The sequence below is a fragment of the Talpa occidentalis genome, unplaced genomic scaffold (genome assembly GCF_014898055.3).
Source record: "Talpa occidentalis isolate TD23 unplaced genomic scaffold, MPIMG_talOcc4v2.1 talOcc4.4, whole genome shotgun sequence".
Lineage (NCBI taxonomy): Eukaryota > Metazoa > Chordata > Mammalia > Eulipotyphla > Talpidae > Talpa > Talpa occidentalis.
The window spans coordinates 12,509,035-12,521,441 of NW_023604295.1; the positions used below are offsets into that span (position 1 = coordinate 12,509,035).

General features: G+C 41.0%; 1 protein-coding gene across 6 annotated transcripts in view; it reads left to right on the top strand.

Moving 5' to 3' along the window:
* Positions 1 to 12,407, top strand: part of APP (amyloid beta precursor protein) — a 249,419-nt gene that overhangs the window by 225,787 nt on the left and 11,225 nt on the right. For 3 of the 6 annotated variants that reach the window (XM_037525059.2, XM_037525061.2, XM_037525063.2), the window contains 3 exons: positions 2,035 to 2,088; positions 8,278 to 8,378; positions 11,302 to 11,448. In XM_037525059.2, the coding sequence (XP_037380956.1) occupies positions 2,035 to 2,088; positions 8,278 to 8,378; positions 11,302 to 11,448 (302 nt within the window). The remainder of the gene's footprint in view (positions 1 to 2,034; positions 2,089 to 8,277; positions 8,379 to 11,301; positions 11,449 to 12,407) is intronic. The other 3 variants (XM_037525060.2, XM_037525062.2, XM_037525064.2) reach the window with 1 other exon arrangement.

Genomic DNA, 12,407 nt, shown 5'->3' on the forward strand with positions numbered 1-12,407 from the left:
TTTTCAAATAATAATACAATTGGAGGGAGGAGGTCTCTCAGACATTTTTTGTGTACACATGTGATGCTTTTTATTGTTCCCTGGAGTAATGGAATATCGCTTTATCACCTCTAATGTTCATTTACATTTGTGAGCACATGTGAGCCGTGGACAATCCTGTTTCCTGATGTCACACCTGAGTCCCAAAGAGCATGGCTTGCCCAAGATCAGAGAAAATAAGCAGTGGCACTGATGTAGTCCCTGGGCTGAACTCCAACTCTCTAGCCCAAATTTAAAGCACTCATCCAAATGTTTGCCCAAGTCAAATATGGTTTCTGATGATGTAACCCTTGGTGTTTGTGATCACCACTTAAAGTTCCTTTTTCGCTCTGTGAGTATACTTTGGGATGTCCTTACCTTTCACTGAAGCATCATTTGGGGCCTTTATGGATAGGAAATTCTCACTAAGCACGATAATCCCTGTTAACTCCATATTACAAGGAATAATAAAGACATTCCAATGCATTGATGCAGATGGGAAACATTATTCTTCAAGTGTGTTTGTGATTTTTTCTGATACACGAATAAGATACAAGACATTAGCCATCCTCACAGCCATCATTGCTCTAGGCTAGTTCAGAAATGGGATAGTTCATGAATGCTGTTTTAAAGTACTTGAGTTTCTGAAACAGATTTCAAAAATGACTTATTCCTCACTACTGTGAGAACACAGAAATGTTCCTATTTCTATTTTGCATGTGAAGGAACAACTCAGACCTGGTCCTTTGCCCAAAGTCACCTACACTCTCACCTTTAGGTTTCCATGATACAGAGCCTGGCCATTCTGTGTGGCGCCACCAGTCTCTACAGGACAAAGGACCAAATTACCATTCTCTTTTGATTCATCCAGCTAGATGTCTTACTATCCTCAGAAACATTATTTTCTAATGAATACTTGACTTGCTGCCACTTTCTTTCCCCACAACATCCCTGCCTACCTGGCGTTCCCAGTCGATTGGGATTTACAATGCACCTTGCGGTGCTGTGTGCCGCAGAGAGCCATCTGGGGTTATGGAAGTCGGCCCCAGAAGCCACCCCTCTGAGCTCACCTTGTCTTCCCATCAGTGCCTTTGCTCACTTTTCTCTACCTTCTTCCTTTTATACTTCCTAGACCTTACCAAAGAGACTTATTCCCTCCCGCGGCTTCATTTGCCCTTTGTCCCTGCATTAGACAGCTTGTTTCTCTCCCTTGCCTTTTTCTGTAACGCTCATGTAAGTTCAAGGAAATAATTTCTGAGAGTGGAAGCACTTTGCAGGTGCCACATCCTGGGAAACAACAGTGAACATAACTGGGCCAGGCTGTTTTCTTTGGCTCCAACCCAGAATACACACAAAGAAAAAATCATCAAAGTCCACAAATATGAAAGGAAATACTCGAATGTCACACGTTCCAACTGTATGTCATCTGTCAAATAGAAACCAGCCTTTAAATACATGTTGGGGGTTGGGGTAGAGTTTCTGGTTTTACCTCCTCTGCCCTCAATCTAGGGACAAATTTGATTCACTTAGTGGCCAATTATGGGGTGAAACCTTTCTGATAAATTCCTATTTGCGTTTCTCCTGGGAATTTAAGAGTGTCCTTTTGTAGCTAATTAACTGTAAAATAAGATAAGATTGGACAGTCATGAAAGGAGGTGGCCAAGATTTCTGCCAGGATGCATATAATACATTTTATTTTTAATCAAAAGCCAGGGAACAATCCCTAAACTAGCTGAGAGGAAAACCCACGCTCCCCAGTCCCTCTTCTTTGATGTTCTGCGGGTGCTGGTGAGCATTTTTATTAGAAACTAAGACGACTGGCCCATCAGTAGCAATAAGCCTTCCCAGGGGCCAAACCCATTCGTGCTCAGGATTAACCCACTGTGGTTCTCTTCCAGCTGCTCCCTTTTTATCACTTGTGATTGCACGCGCTTCCCCTGCTCTGTGTTCAAGAGCCACAACTTACCATCTTGATTTGTCTTGTTTGCTTTCTGCGCCTCTTGCTTCCTGCACCAGTTGAACCCGTGGACGCCCGCCCTGCAGCTGACCGAGGACTGACCACGCGACCAGGTATCGATCGCCAGGTTTCCTCCCTCCTCTCAGCACCTTGCCCTTGAGCTTCAGCATGCCATGGCCCTTCCTTCTTCATGAGCCTCTGAAATGCAGATACGGAGAAAAGGAAGCGAACCAACCTTTTTAAAATTTGACTTTGCTCTTCCTGGCACTTGGCTTCTCAAGTTCCTAATGAAGTCATCTATTTTTTTCTTTCTCAGCTTTCCTTCCAACTTTGGGGGTTTTTCTTTCCCAAGTTGAAAGGATTGTAGGGAGCCTGTCTGTCCTCAAAAATGGAAACCCACAGAGATGCAGACTGTATCTGGGGGCAGTGGGTCCCTGCTATGAGCCCCTCACCCTTCTGTCTTGTTTGCTGTCTGGGAGGGTCCTTTTCTAAGTGACCCGGGCTCAGACTTCGTTCAGCTCCTCAAGTAGACATGACTTGTCAAAAATGTCACAGTTGGAATATTTGTAGAGTCCAGAAATATTAACGTTTGTTGGTTGTGTACAGTTATTCTGAGTGAGAAGCGCATACACAACAAAGAACATGATAATTTTGTATACAAGTCTTTTAATTTTTATACTACTTAAAACTCCCAGTAATACCACAATGGACACTTCTTTTTTTTACAGCCAGCATTTCCATGCAAAAAGAGAAGCAAAATTACTGAGCTGACAAATCTATACATACACGCACACATACACACTGGGGAGATTTTACTCACAACAGCACACCTCGTCCCATATTTTCCTTATCTACATAATGCCCCCACACAGCCATCGAGGGGTTGGCATCACTTGTAGGGGCAACATACAAGCTCCCCGCTCAGTCTGCAGCCGCAGGGCCAGGAGCGAAGCCTGCTCTCCCAAGGAAGGGACAAGCTCGGGCCACTCTGTCCCCAGCTGCCGTCACTGAGGAGGCACAGTCTGCCTTGGCGTCCTCCTGCCTCTGTGCTGTGATTAACAGGACAGCAGGGACCACAGAGTGACATGTCTTGACAGTTGATCTTGGTTTTATGAATCTCTATCTGCAGGGCTTTTCAGAAGAACTTAAATTATAGTGAGTCAGACACCATTTCAGCCCTTTTAATGTCATCCTTGTTGCCAGTGTCACACAAGTGTATTTCAAGTACGCTGGGAGTTGCATCCCCTGCCTTCTCGGGCACTGGCAGGGCCCAGGGCCGCAGGTCAGTTCTATTCTAACTACAGGCACAACCAGCTCAGCTTGGTCATTTGCCTCAGGCCTTTTTCCATGGTGCTCCTCCTATATTTTTAAGGAAAGGGCTGCCCGTTGTCTACAACTATGAAATGGGATTTAGAAATACCTCTTCAATCAGTATCATTAAGCTCCAACATTAGCCAAGCTGGGCCAATACCTTCCTCTTGAAATATCTGAGAGAGGGTGATATCACCAACATCAATTTATTTTCCTTTTTAAAAAAAAAAAAAAATCTAACAGGAAAAGACTTTTCCAGACATCATTAAACAAAAACACTGTTTTAAGGAAAGAGCTAGAGAGTATATAGTTGGGAAGAGAACTTGCTGAAAGTCTGTTGAAACAATAGTAATATTTTATTTTGGTGTTTCATAAAGGCTAACATACTTCATGCAGTGGAAGGTAGAAAGAAATTAACTGGTAAAATCCCTGCTCTTGGGGACTTAGAGTCCCTAGTACTATAGAAGGAACATACCTCATGTATTTAGAAAGGTAGATGCCAGGCCTCCCTGGTGGCGCAAGGGGTTAAGCACCGCACTATGAAGCAATCTGAAGCCTCTGCAGCACGAGTTCGATCCCCAGCTGGCCAGGGAGCAACCCACATGGCACAGCAGACCTCTCCTGTCTCGCCCGTTGCTCCCCTCAGCAGTGTACTTCGGTCAATCTGCCTGTTCTGTTCCCCACTCTGTCTCTGGTGAATCCTCTCACCCCCCATACCTGTGGCCTGTACCCCAGTTCTTGTATGCATAAATAAATAAATCTTTAAAAAAAAAAAGGTAGATGCCATTGGAAAGTCAAGGAAATACAAAGCAACATAAAACATAAATCATGATGACTGGAATGTGAGCTGATGGGGCACTGACTAAGGTCGGTGTTAACCCAGCGCACTTTCTGGAGATGAGCTTTAAGACAGGTTTTGAAAGATTTGGACCACATTCAAAGCCTTGGGTTTCCCAACAGAAGAACACTTTAGATGGGAGAGAATGATGAGATATGAATGAGAAAAATTCTAGTTAAGGATGTTTATGAATAGCTGTATTTGCTGGATATATGCATTAAGACATACTCTATTTTTGTGCCTGTAGTGACTACTGATCATTTCTCCCCGCTATTTTTGCATCCCTGGTTTTAGTTCCTCATCATCACACTTTCTGAGATACACACTTGAGTATGACGCCAAATGCTATCTTCAGACTTTCCAAACTTAGAAACCCTTCCCAGGATTGTCATGGCTTGTCATTCAAGGGATGGCATGGTTTTTGAACAATCCCTTTTGTCACTCTGAAACAAGTCAAGAGAGCGTTTTCTGATAATCACAACAGGAAAATGGCTTCTCCTTGACTTCCGTAGCTCAACAGTCTGGACACTGTAACTTCTAGAATGTCATGTCTGGTAGGGAGCACAGTAATATCAGTTGGGATTGCTGGGCTTAGTGGCCATTACATCTACTCCCCTTGGCTGATTTCCAGAGAATAATAGACTCTCAAGGACAGGTTACCATTTGACCAGAAAAAAGAAAAAAAATACATTAGCAGGCTCTTCACAGGGGGTAGAAAGTACCCTTTCTGCTGTGATTTATTACCGCCCTTCTCCTGTGCTCATAAAGAAAACCAAGTCCTCGACCTCAGACATGAGAGTTTTCATGAAGGACATGTCTCTTCTCCCTCAAACGAACAGCATTCTCACTGCCTGGCATGACTTAAGAGAACTAGAGTTCCCAGGGTTCAGGGCAAATCAACACAGCTTAGAAAACACATCTGGGGACCTGTAAACAAAGGTCTCTACAGTTTGTTTAAAATTCCCTATCAGGGGCCTCCCTGGTGGCACAAGGGGTTAAATCTCAGCACTATGAAGCTATCCACAGCCACTGCAGCATGAGTTCGATCCCCGGCCAGGGAGCTGACTCACATGGCTCAGCAGACCTCTTCTGTCTTGCCCGCTGCTCCCCTCAGCAGTGTACTTAAGTAGATCCGCCTTTTCTGTTCCCCGCTCTGTCTGGTGAATCTTCCCACTACCCCTATACCTCTGACCTATACCCCAGTTCTTGTATACATAAATAAATAAATCTTTAAAAAAAATAAAGCTCCCTATCACCTTTCATTACATGCAAAATCAGCTCAATATCCCTGATGCTTCCCTATGAACAAACTTATTAATTTTCCTTTCCTTTTAATGTGATTTCCTTAATGTATAGAAAACCTTTTCACTAAATGTCTATGCAGGCTATACAAAGATGAACTAGCCAGGGCTCTTGCTGCTGAGAGTCTTGCAAACTCTTGAGCTATAATTAATTATTGGTTGTTCTGACTTGTTATATGAATTTGAATTTTTTCTTTTACTATTAAAAATATTCTCAGTATTCTTTCAGAAACAATCTGGACTCATAACATTTTGGAGAGTTTACACTTATTTTTTCAATGTAATTACTTGGTCCCACAAATCTAAAAGAAAAGACTTTCAAGAGGGTTTTCTTAAAAACTCAGAAATATATCTTTATAGTATGGCTAGATCCTGATGATAGGAAAAAGAGTACAGTATAAGGAAATCACTATATTTCTATGGGAATCTCAGGTTTTAATGGGCCTGTCTAAAGAGAAAAATACACATTGTGTAAGAAATAAAAGACTTAGTGTGACAGCTGGCTAAAAGTGAGTGTCCAGAAGATTAAATGGTTAGATGAATTGAGAATGATGAGAAGATGCTAATAATTCAAAGCAAGAAAATAAATAAGAATAGAGTCCTGCCATTCTCAGGGCAAGAGAGGAGCTCTGGAGGAGTCAATGAAAGACACAGTTCAGAAATGAGAGAGAAGAAAACTGTCCCACTTAGATTGTACTTCCATCTCTATGTCTACATAAAAGATAGGAAATTAAAGCCCAAAGTAGACCCAGAGGAGAAAAGAAAGCTGCAGTCCCTTGTATTAGTTACCTATTGCTGCATAACCAACAACCCCATAACTTAGCAACTTAAAACAACAACACATGTTTACATAAGTTGACTCTCATGCCCAGGATTCTGAACATGCTTTAGCTGGGTGGTTCTGGCTCAAGGTCTCCAGTCTCCCGTGAGGTTGCAGTCACCAGCCAGAGCATTAGGGGTGTGAGTGTTTGAAGCTTGGCTGGGACTGTTAGGAGTCTGTTTCCAAGGTGCTCGCTTACTTGGCTCTGGTGGAGGACACCTAAGTTCCTTGCTCTCTCATGGCTGGAGATTACAGTTCCTCACCATGTGAACCTTCCTTTAGGGCTTCTTGAGTGTCCTCACAGTATGGCGGCTGGCCTTCAGCAGACCCAGTGATCCAAAAGAAGGATCCAAAAGAAGGTACCCAAAGGTACCTCTTCGGACCTAGTCTCAGAAGTCATCCTCCATCACTAACATATATTCTATTCATTGGAAGCAAGTTTCAACATCCTATCCACACTCAGGAAAGGGGATTAAGTCCCACCTCTTGAAAAGAGGGGTAGCCACATATTTGTGCATACATTTTAAATCTACCAAACTTTTCTACCCAAGTCCAAGCCCTTATGACCCAGATAAATTATAAAGCTAAGAAATCATGAGGGTGTGACATGAGCCTGTACTCCTAAATCCTATCCAGTATTGTAAACCAACATTACCTTAATTTAAAAAAAAAAAATCAATTCATAAAGAAAGCTTGAAAGTGAAATCATAGAACCACTCTTTGATCTTTATAGACCTCTGGAGCACAGGAAAAGATCTGGAAAGACTGGGATAAGAAATGGTCTATTGTAAGAAGCAAAAGGGAGAGCTGATAACGTCATCATGTGCATGCCAGGTGTAAATCGACCTTGATCTTGGGTCCATGTCCAGATAAGTTATTAAATTGAAGCTTCTTGAGTATTTGGATAAGGAGCCAGTGGTATGTCCCAGCCTGCCTGGGGTCCCTGGGTCTTCTCAAGCCCTCCTCCTTTGCTCTTTTCATTGACAGGTGTTAGACTAGCACATCCATATAGATATTGTGCTTTTGAATGTCAAGGAGGTGACAGATTTCACAACACCCGTAGACAAGATTGTTAGAGTGACTAGATGAAGAACGAGAAGTAATTCCTCTGTTGTGTCAGCTGCTCTGCGTTGGCCCCTGGGTGGGAAGACTGGAGAAGAGATGCTCTTTAAAGCCCTTTTCATCCTCAAATTCTGACTTTTGATATTCAAATGCTACAACATGAAAATATGCTTTGTACTTTCAGGTTTTTGATTTAAAAATGACTTGGCATTTGTTTTCAAGCTTCAAATTATTATTTGAAAAGTGAAATTCATTACAATGATTACTGTCAGAATCCTATAGCAATTAATAGAGAAGAGGTACTGTTATAAATTCTGTTAGACTCAAAGAAGTGCTTTCAGATATTATACAGTTCAACTCTATTCAGCTGATGAACCAATTATATTCTGTATCTATAACTAAATCACTTAACTGAATCAATGATAGGATTTTTACAGTGATTCACTGCATAGATACATGAACATGATTTATTTGTAATTAGAACAAAGCCCCAAAGTAGCAGTTTTGTTCTGCCAGGTAATTAATTCTCATTTTTAAAGTCTTTTATTATTTTTTTTCTGAAGGAATGGGAACACATGGGAAAAGACATATAATAGGCTAAACAATAAGCCCTTAAATCAAGCCAGCATATTTTAGGATCAAATTCTTGCCAAGTTAACCAGTATTTAACTTCTGTTTTTCTCTATTTAAAAAAAAAAAAATTATAGCATGTGTTTAAGGCAGTAGAAGCCTTAACTTTAGATTTCTTTAATCTTTAATTTCATTTTGTTTCAAATAGCTAGTAGTTAAGAATTTAAATACAGTGTGTCATTTTTCTTTAAAAAAAAATCATTAATCTATTTTTGTCTAACTTTAGGCCTAGGAAGAAGTTTGTGGTAGCCTTTGCATTGTAATGTTATTGTTTGTGGAAAAAATGAATTGCCTCCCCTGTGTCTTTTAGTTCTGGTCTAATGCTTGTGGTATCACACAGGTTCAGGGCTGACAAATATCAAGACTGAAGAGATCTCTGAAGTGAAGATGGATGCAGAGTTCCGACATGACTCAGGATATGAAGTTCATCATCAAAAATTAGTACGTACAATGATACCTATTAACCCTTATTTACCCTATGCCAGAAATCCAGTGGAGGAAAAGATAGAAACAAAAATAAGGGCCTTCCCTGGTGGTGCAAGGGGTTAAGTCTCAGCACTATGAAGCTATCAGCAGTCACTGCAGCACGAGTTCGATCCCCAGCCCAGGGAGGTGACCCACATGGTGGGACCGACCTCTCCTATGTCGCCTGCTGCTCCCCTCAGCAGTGCATTTCTGTCAGTCTGCCTGTTCAGTTCCCTGTTCTGCCTCTGTCTCTGAATCCTCTCACCCCCACACCTCTGGCCTACACCCCAGCTCATGTATGCATAAATAAAATAAATCTTTGAAAAAATAAAAATAAAAAATAAAATGCTTTCCTCTAGGAGTGTTGTGAAAATGTAAAGGGGTAGAAAGACTATGGGTTGTTTTTTTGTTTTTTTGTTTTTTTTTTTTTTTTTGTCCAGAAGGCAGCTAAGTTGACCCAGGATTTAACATAGAATTAATTTGTGATATAGCAGCCATGTTCCTTAACTTCCAGTCTGTATTCTAGGAAATCAGGTTTCTAATAGGCTTGTTTAAAGATCACAGTCTCAAACACCTGCAAAGCCACTGGTTTCACAGAACAGTTTTTATGGCTCTTTGCTAAAGTTTACCTTTGTGACTGTTCCCGGTACTGCTTCATCTCTCCCGCCTAACCCTTCCTTCCATACCCCCCATCCCCAACTTTCTTATAAGATCTCCTGCTGAGGAAGGTTCTTTGGGACTCTCCACAGTGAGTAGAGGCAGGAAGTAAGCAAGATTCAGATTGCTGTCAACCAAAGACTCGAGCAAGGCGGACAAAAACAAAACCAAATCCAACAGCCTTTTCAGACAAAATTGTCCCTTTCCCCAAATGTTAGAATTAGAGCAAATCAAAAATAGCAGCTGCCTCCTTTTGCAGGCATTTCTAGTCCTTCTATAAATCCTATGCCAAAGGATTCAGATAAATCCAATGTTGCTTTATATTAAGGTTCCTTCCATCTTATGAGCAAGCACAGTAAGGGGGTTAAATTAATAAAGATAGTTTTACTGCATATTCAGTGATGAACAAAAAGTTGTAATACAGTTCTTACAGCCATAATAATACTTAAGGAGTAATTGCTCTCAGGCGTGTGTGTGTGTGTGTGTGTGTTTCCCTTTCAAAAGAAACTAGCTTTCCAATAGTCATAAATGTTTAAATTCAAGTATTAAGCTCAAAAATAATATACCTTTTAAGTAGTACTTAGACCTCTTTTTTTCTCTAAGTAATAGGAACAAATAGAAAACTGATTTGGGACTCAGATGTGCATTTTAATTCCCATCTTTTTATGTAAAAGCACATTTAGTTTTTTGAAGCATGGCTTTTACCAGGTTAATCCAATACCAGTTATTATAGAATCAGGGGTATTCTTGAACTGATGGATAGCGAAGAGGTTAAAAACATAAGGAACTGCCAAAAGAGTGGGTGCTGGTGGGGCTCAGAGCTGAAGGAGTATGTGCAGATTGCACTTTCTGGTTCTTGTGTCATAAAAGCCCATCTCTGCAATTACACCAGCTCCATAATGTGACAGTGACTAATGGCGGCAGCAGCAATTAGGAGAATCAGCTCCCTCTACTGAACTAGTTGATAAGATAATGTACTATAATTAGTGCAATGAATATTACAAAATTACAGTATTTTCTTAAAGATATAGGAAGATGTCCAGACTTGCATTTATTTCTGATTACCTCATCCTGGTATCATTTGTTAATTAATGATTTGCTTTCGATAAATACGTTGAGCTAGCATATTTGTTGAAAAGGGGGAATAATTATGAACCATTCCCAATTTTGCTGCAAAAGGGCCATGAGTAATTTGGAAAGGTGCATTATTTGCTGTATTTTATGTTGACTTTTTATACAGTTGCAGTGTCAGTGCTAACAGTGAAAATTGGTCATTTACTATCATGATTATATTAAAAGCATATTTAGGAGAACTATTCTTACTATTCAGTGTAACAAAAGCTGTATGTGTTTAGCAGAATGTTTTCTTTAATACTCGATCTCCTGTAAGATCATCTCCTTACATAGCAAGATGATAAAAGTTATTTTATAATTCCATTTAAGTAAATGTTGAAAAGCAGTGATATGTGGTATAGTAAGTTGATCACACTGAATAAATAGCCTCTTTACCATTTTCTCAATTCTTTATATATTTCACCCAAATAAGCAGCAGGAATAAAGCAGCACTGTTGGGTTTCTGGACACAGCATATTAAGAAAGCATGTTTTATAGGTGACTATTAAAATTCTTGTTGCCTGTCCCTTCTTCCTTTTGAAATAACTGTCTTTTAAGCATTATTCTTCTCAAGGTTAATTAGTGGCCCCACTGAATTTTATGGCTAAAAGTAGGGAACAAAATGTCTTCTGTTAAACTCTTGTTGCAAAATTCTTGTTCTTGTGTATTACAGATGTCCCTCTAGGGAACTGGGATGTTGGGTTTGAACATCCCTAAGACCTGATTGTCATGCGTCAGGTCTCCCAGTTTTAACCCTGTGACTGGGGAAGTGCTGGCTCCTTTGATAATCAAGGTCACTCTCTTTTCAGTCTTGCTACTTCCAGGAGCCACCTTCCCAGCTCACACCGAACATACCTCCTGTCAAATGCTTTCAGGTCCCTGAAGGCTTTATTTTGCCTTTTAGGTACATGTGGGAAGGGAAGTTTTCAGTAGAACTGGGGAGCCACATGTACCTCATCCTATAGCTTCAGATGCCATTCTTAGTAAGTAGAATGTATGGTTATTTTTCAAGGAGCTCCTAAGAGAGGAGGACCAACTCAGGAAACACAAGATAAACACTCGCACTTTTCACATACCCCACATCCATGTCTACCGCCATTGTAATTCTTTCCCTTGATTTGTTTTCCAGGTGTTCTTTGCAGAAGATGTGGGTTCCAATAAAGGGGCCATCATTGGACTCATGGTAGGAGGTGTTGTCATAGCAACAGTGATCGTCATCACCTTGGTGATGCTGAAGAAGAAACAATACACGTCCATCCATCACGGCGTGGTGGAGGTAGGTAAACTTGGCTACATGTCTGCAAGTGGAATTAAAGATGACGAGGTGAGGTGCCTCCCCTGGTGGCGTAGCGGTTGAGCACTGGGCTGTGAGGCTGCCCGCATCCTCTGCAGGGCAGGTTCATTCCCCGGCTACCGGCGAGGGTCCCACAAAAAAAAAAAAAAGATGACAAGGTGAAATTCTTGCTTGGCGTTAGTCTAGGGATCATCGAAGCATTTCCTCTTTGGGGGAAAAAAACAGATTCCTGACTGGTGTCAAGATGCAGGTATTGCCTTGCTTTGGTTTTTATTCATTCCACCTATCACTGCTATGATCAAGGCACCGGACTGTGTGCTGCTGCCTCAACTTCTTATAATTTGTATTGAAAATCAAAATAATACTAAGAACACCTATTTAAAATAGTCATGATGACCCTCAAACATGTCAAAGGGAAACAAAACCAAATCAAATCAGCAGAAGTTAGAAATGAAAAAGGAAGTGGGAGATAGCTTTTTCAAAATTAACCTGAATACATTTATGACTGGAGTTTGTCTTAATCTGACCTCTAACTAAAACCAGGCCATAGTAAATAATACAGATTTTCAGTAAAGAATCTTACCTCTAAAATTCCACAGAAAATCATAGGCTACCAAGAGGGTGAGCAAAATAGACGAGGGTATCAAAGTTGTCGCACCTGTTACCGCACATCCACCTGAAATGGCTTAGTTTCAAGGTGCTAGTGTCATCACACTCGAGGCAGAGGGAGGATCCCCCCAGATGACAGGCACGTTATGCTTCCTAGAGATGGTCCCCAGGGGCTGACCTGTGACAAAGGTAAGTGTAGGCAGCACAGAAGTGCTGTGCTCCCCAGCAGACAGCTGTGCCACAAGAGTCAAATAGAACTCCTTAAACCCATGACATGAAATATTGAAAATTAAGATAAAACTTACAAATATGTTTCTTTCATGCATATCAAA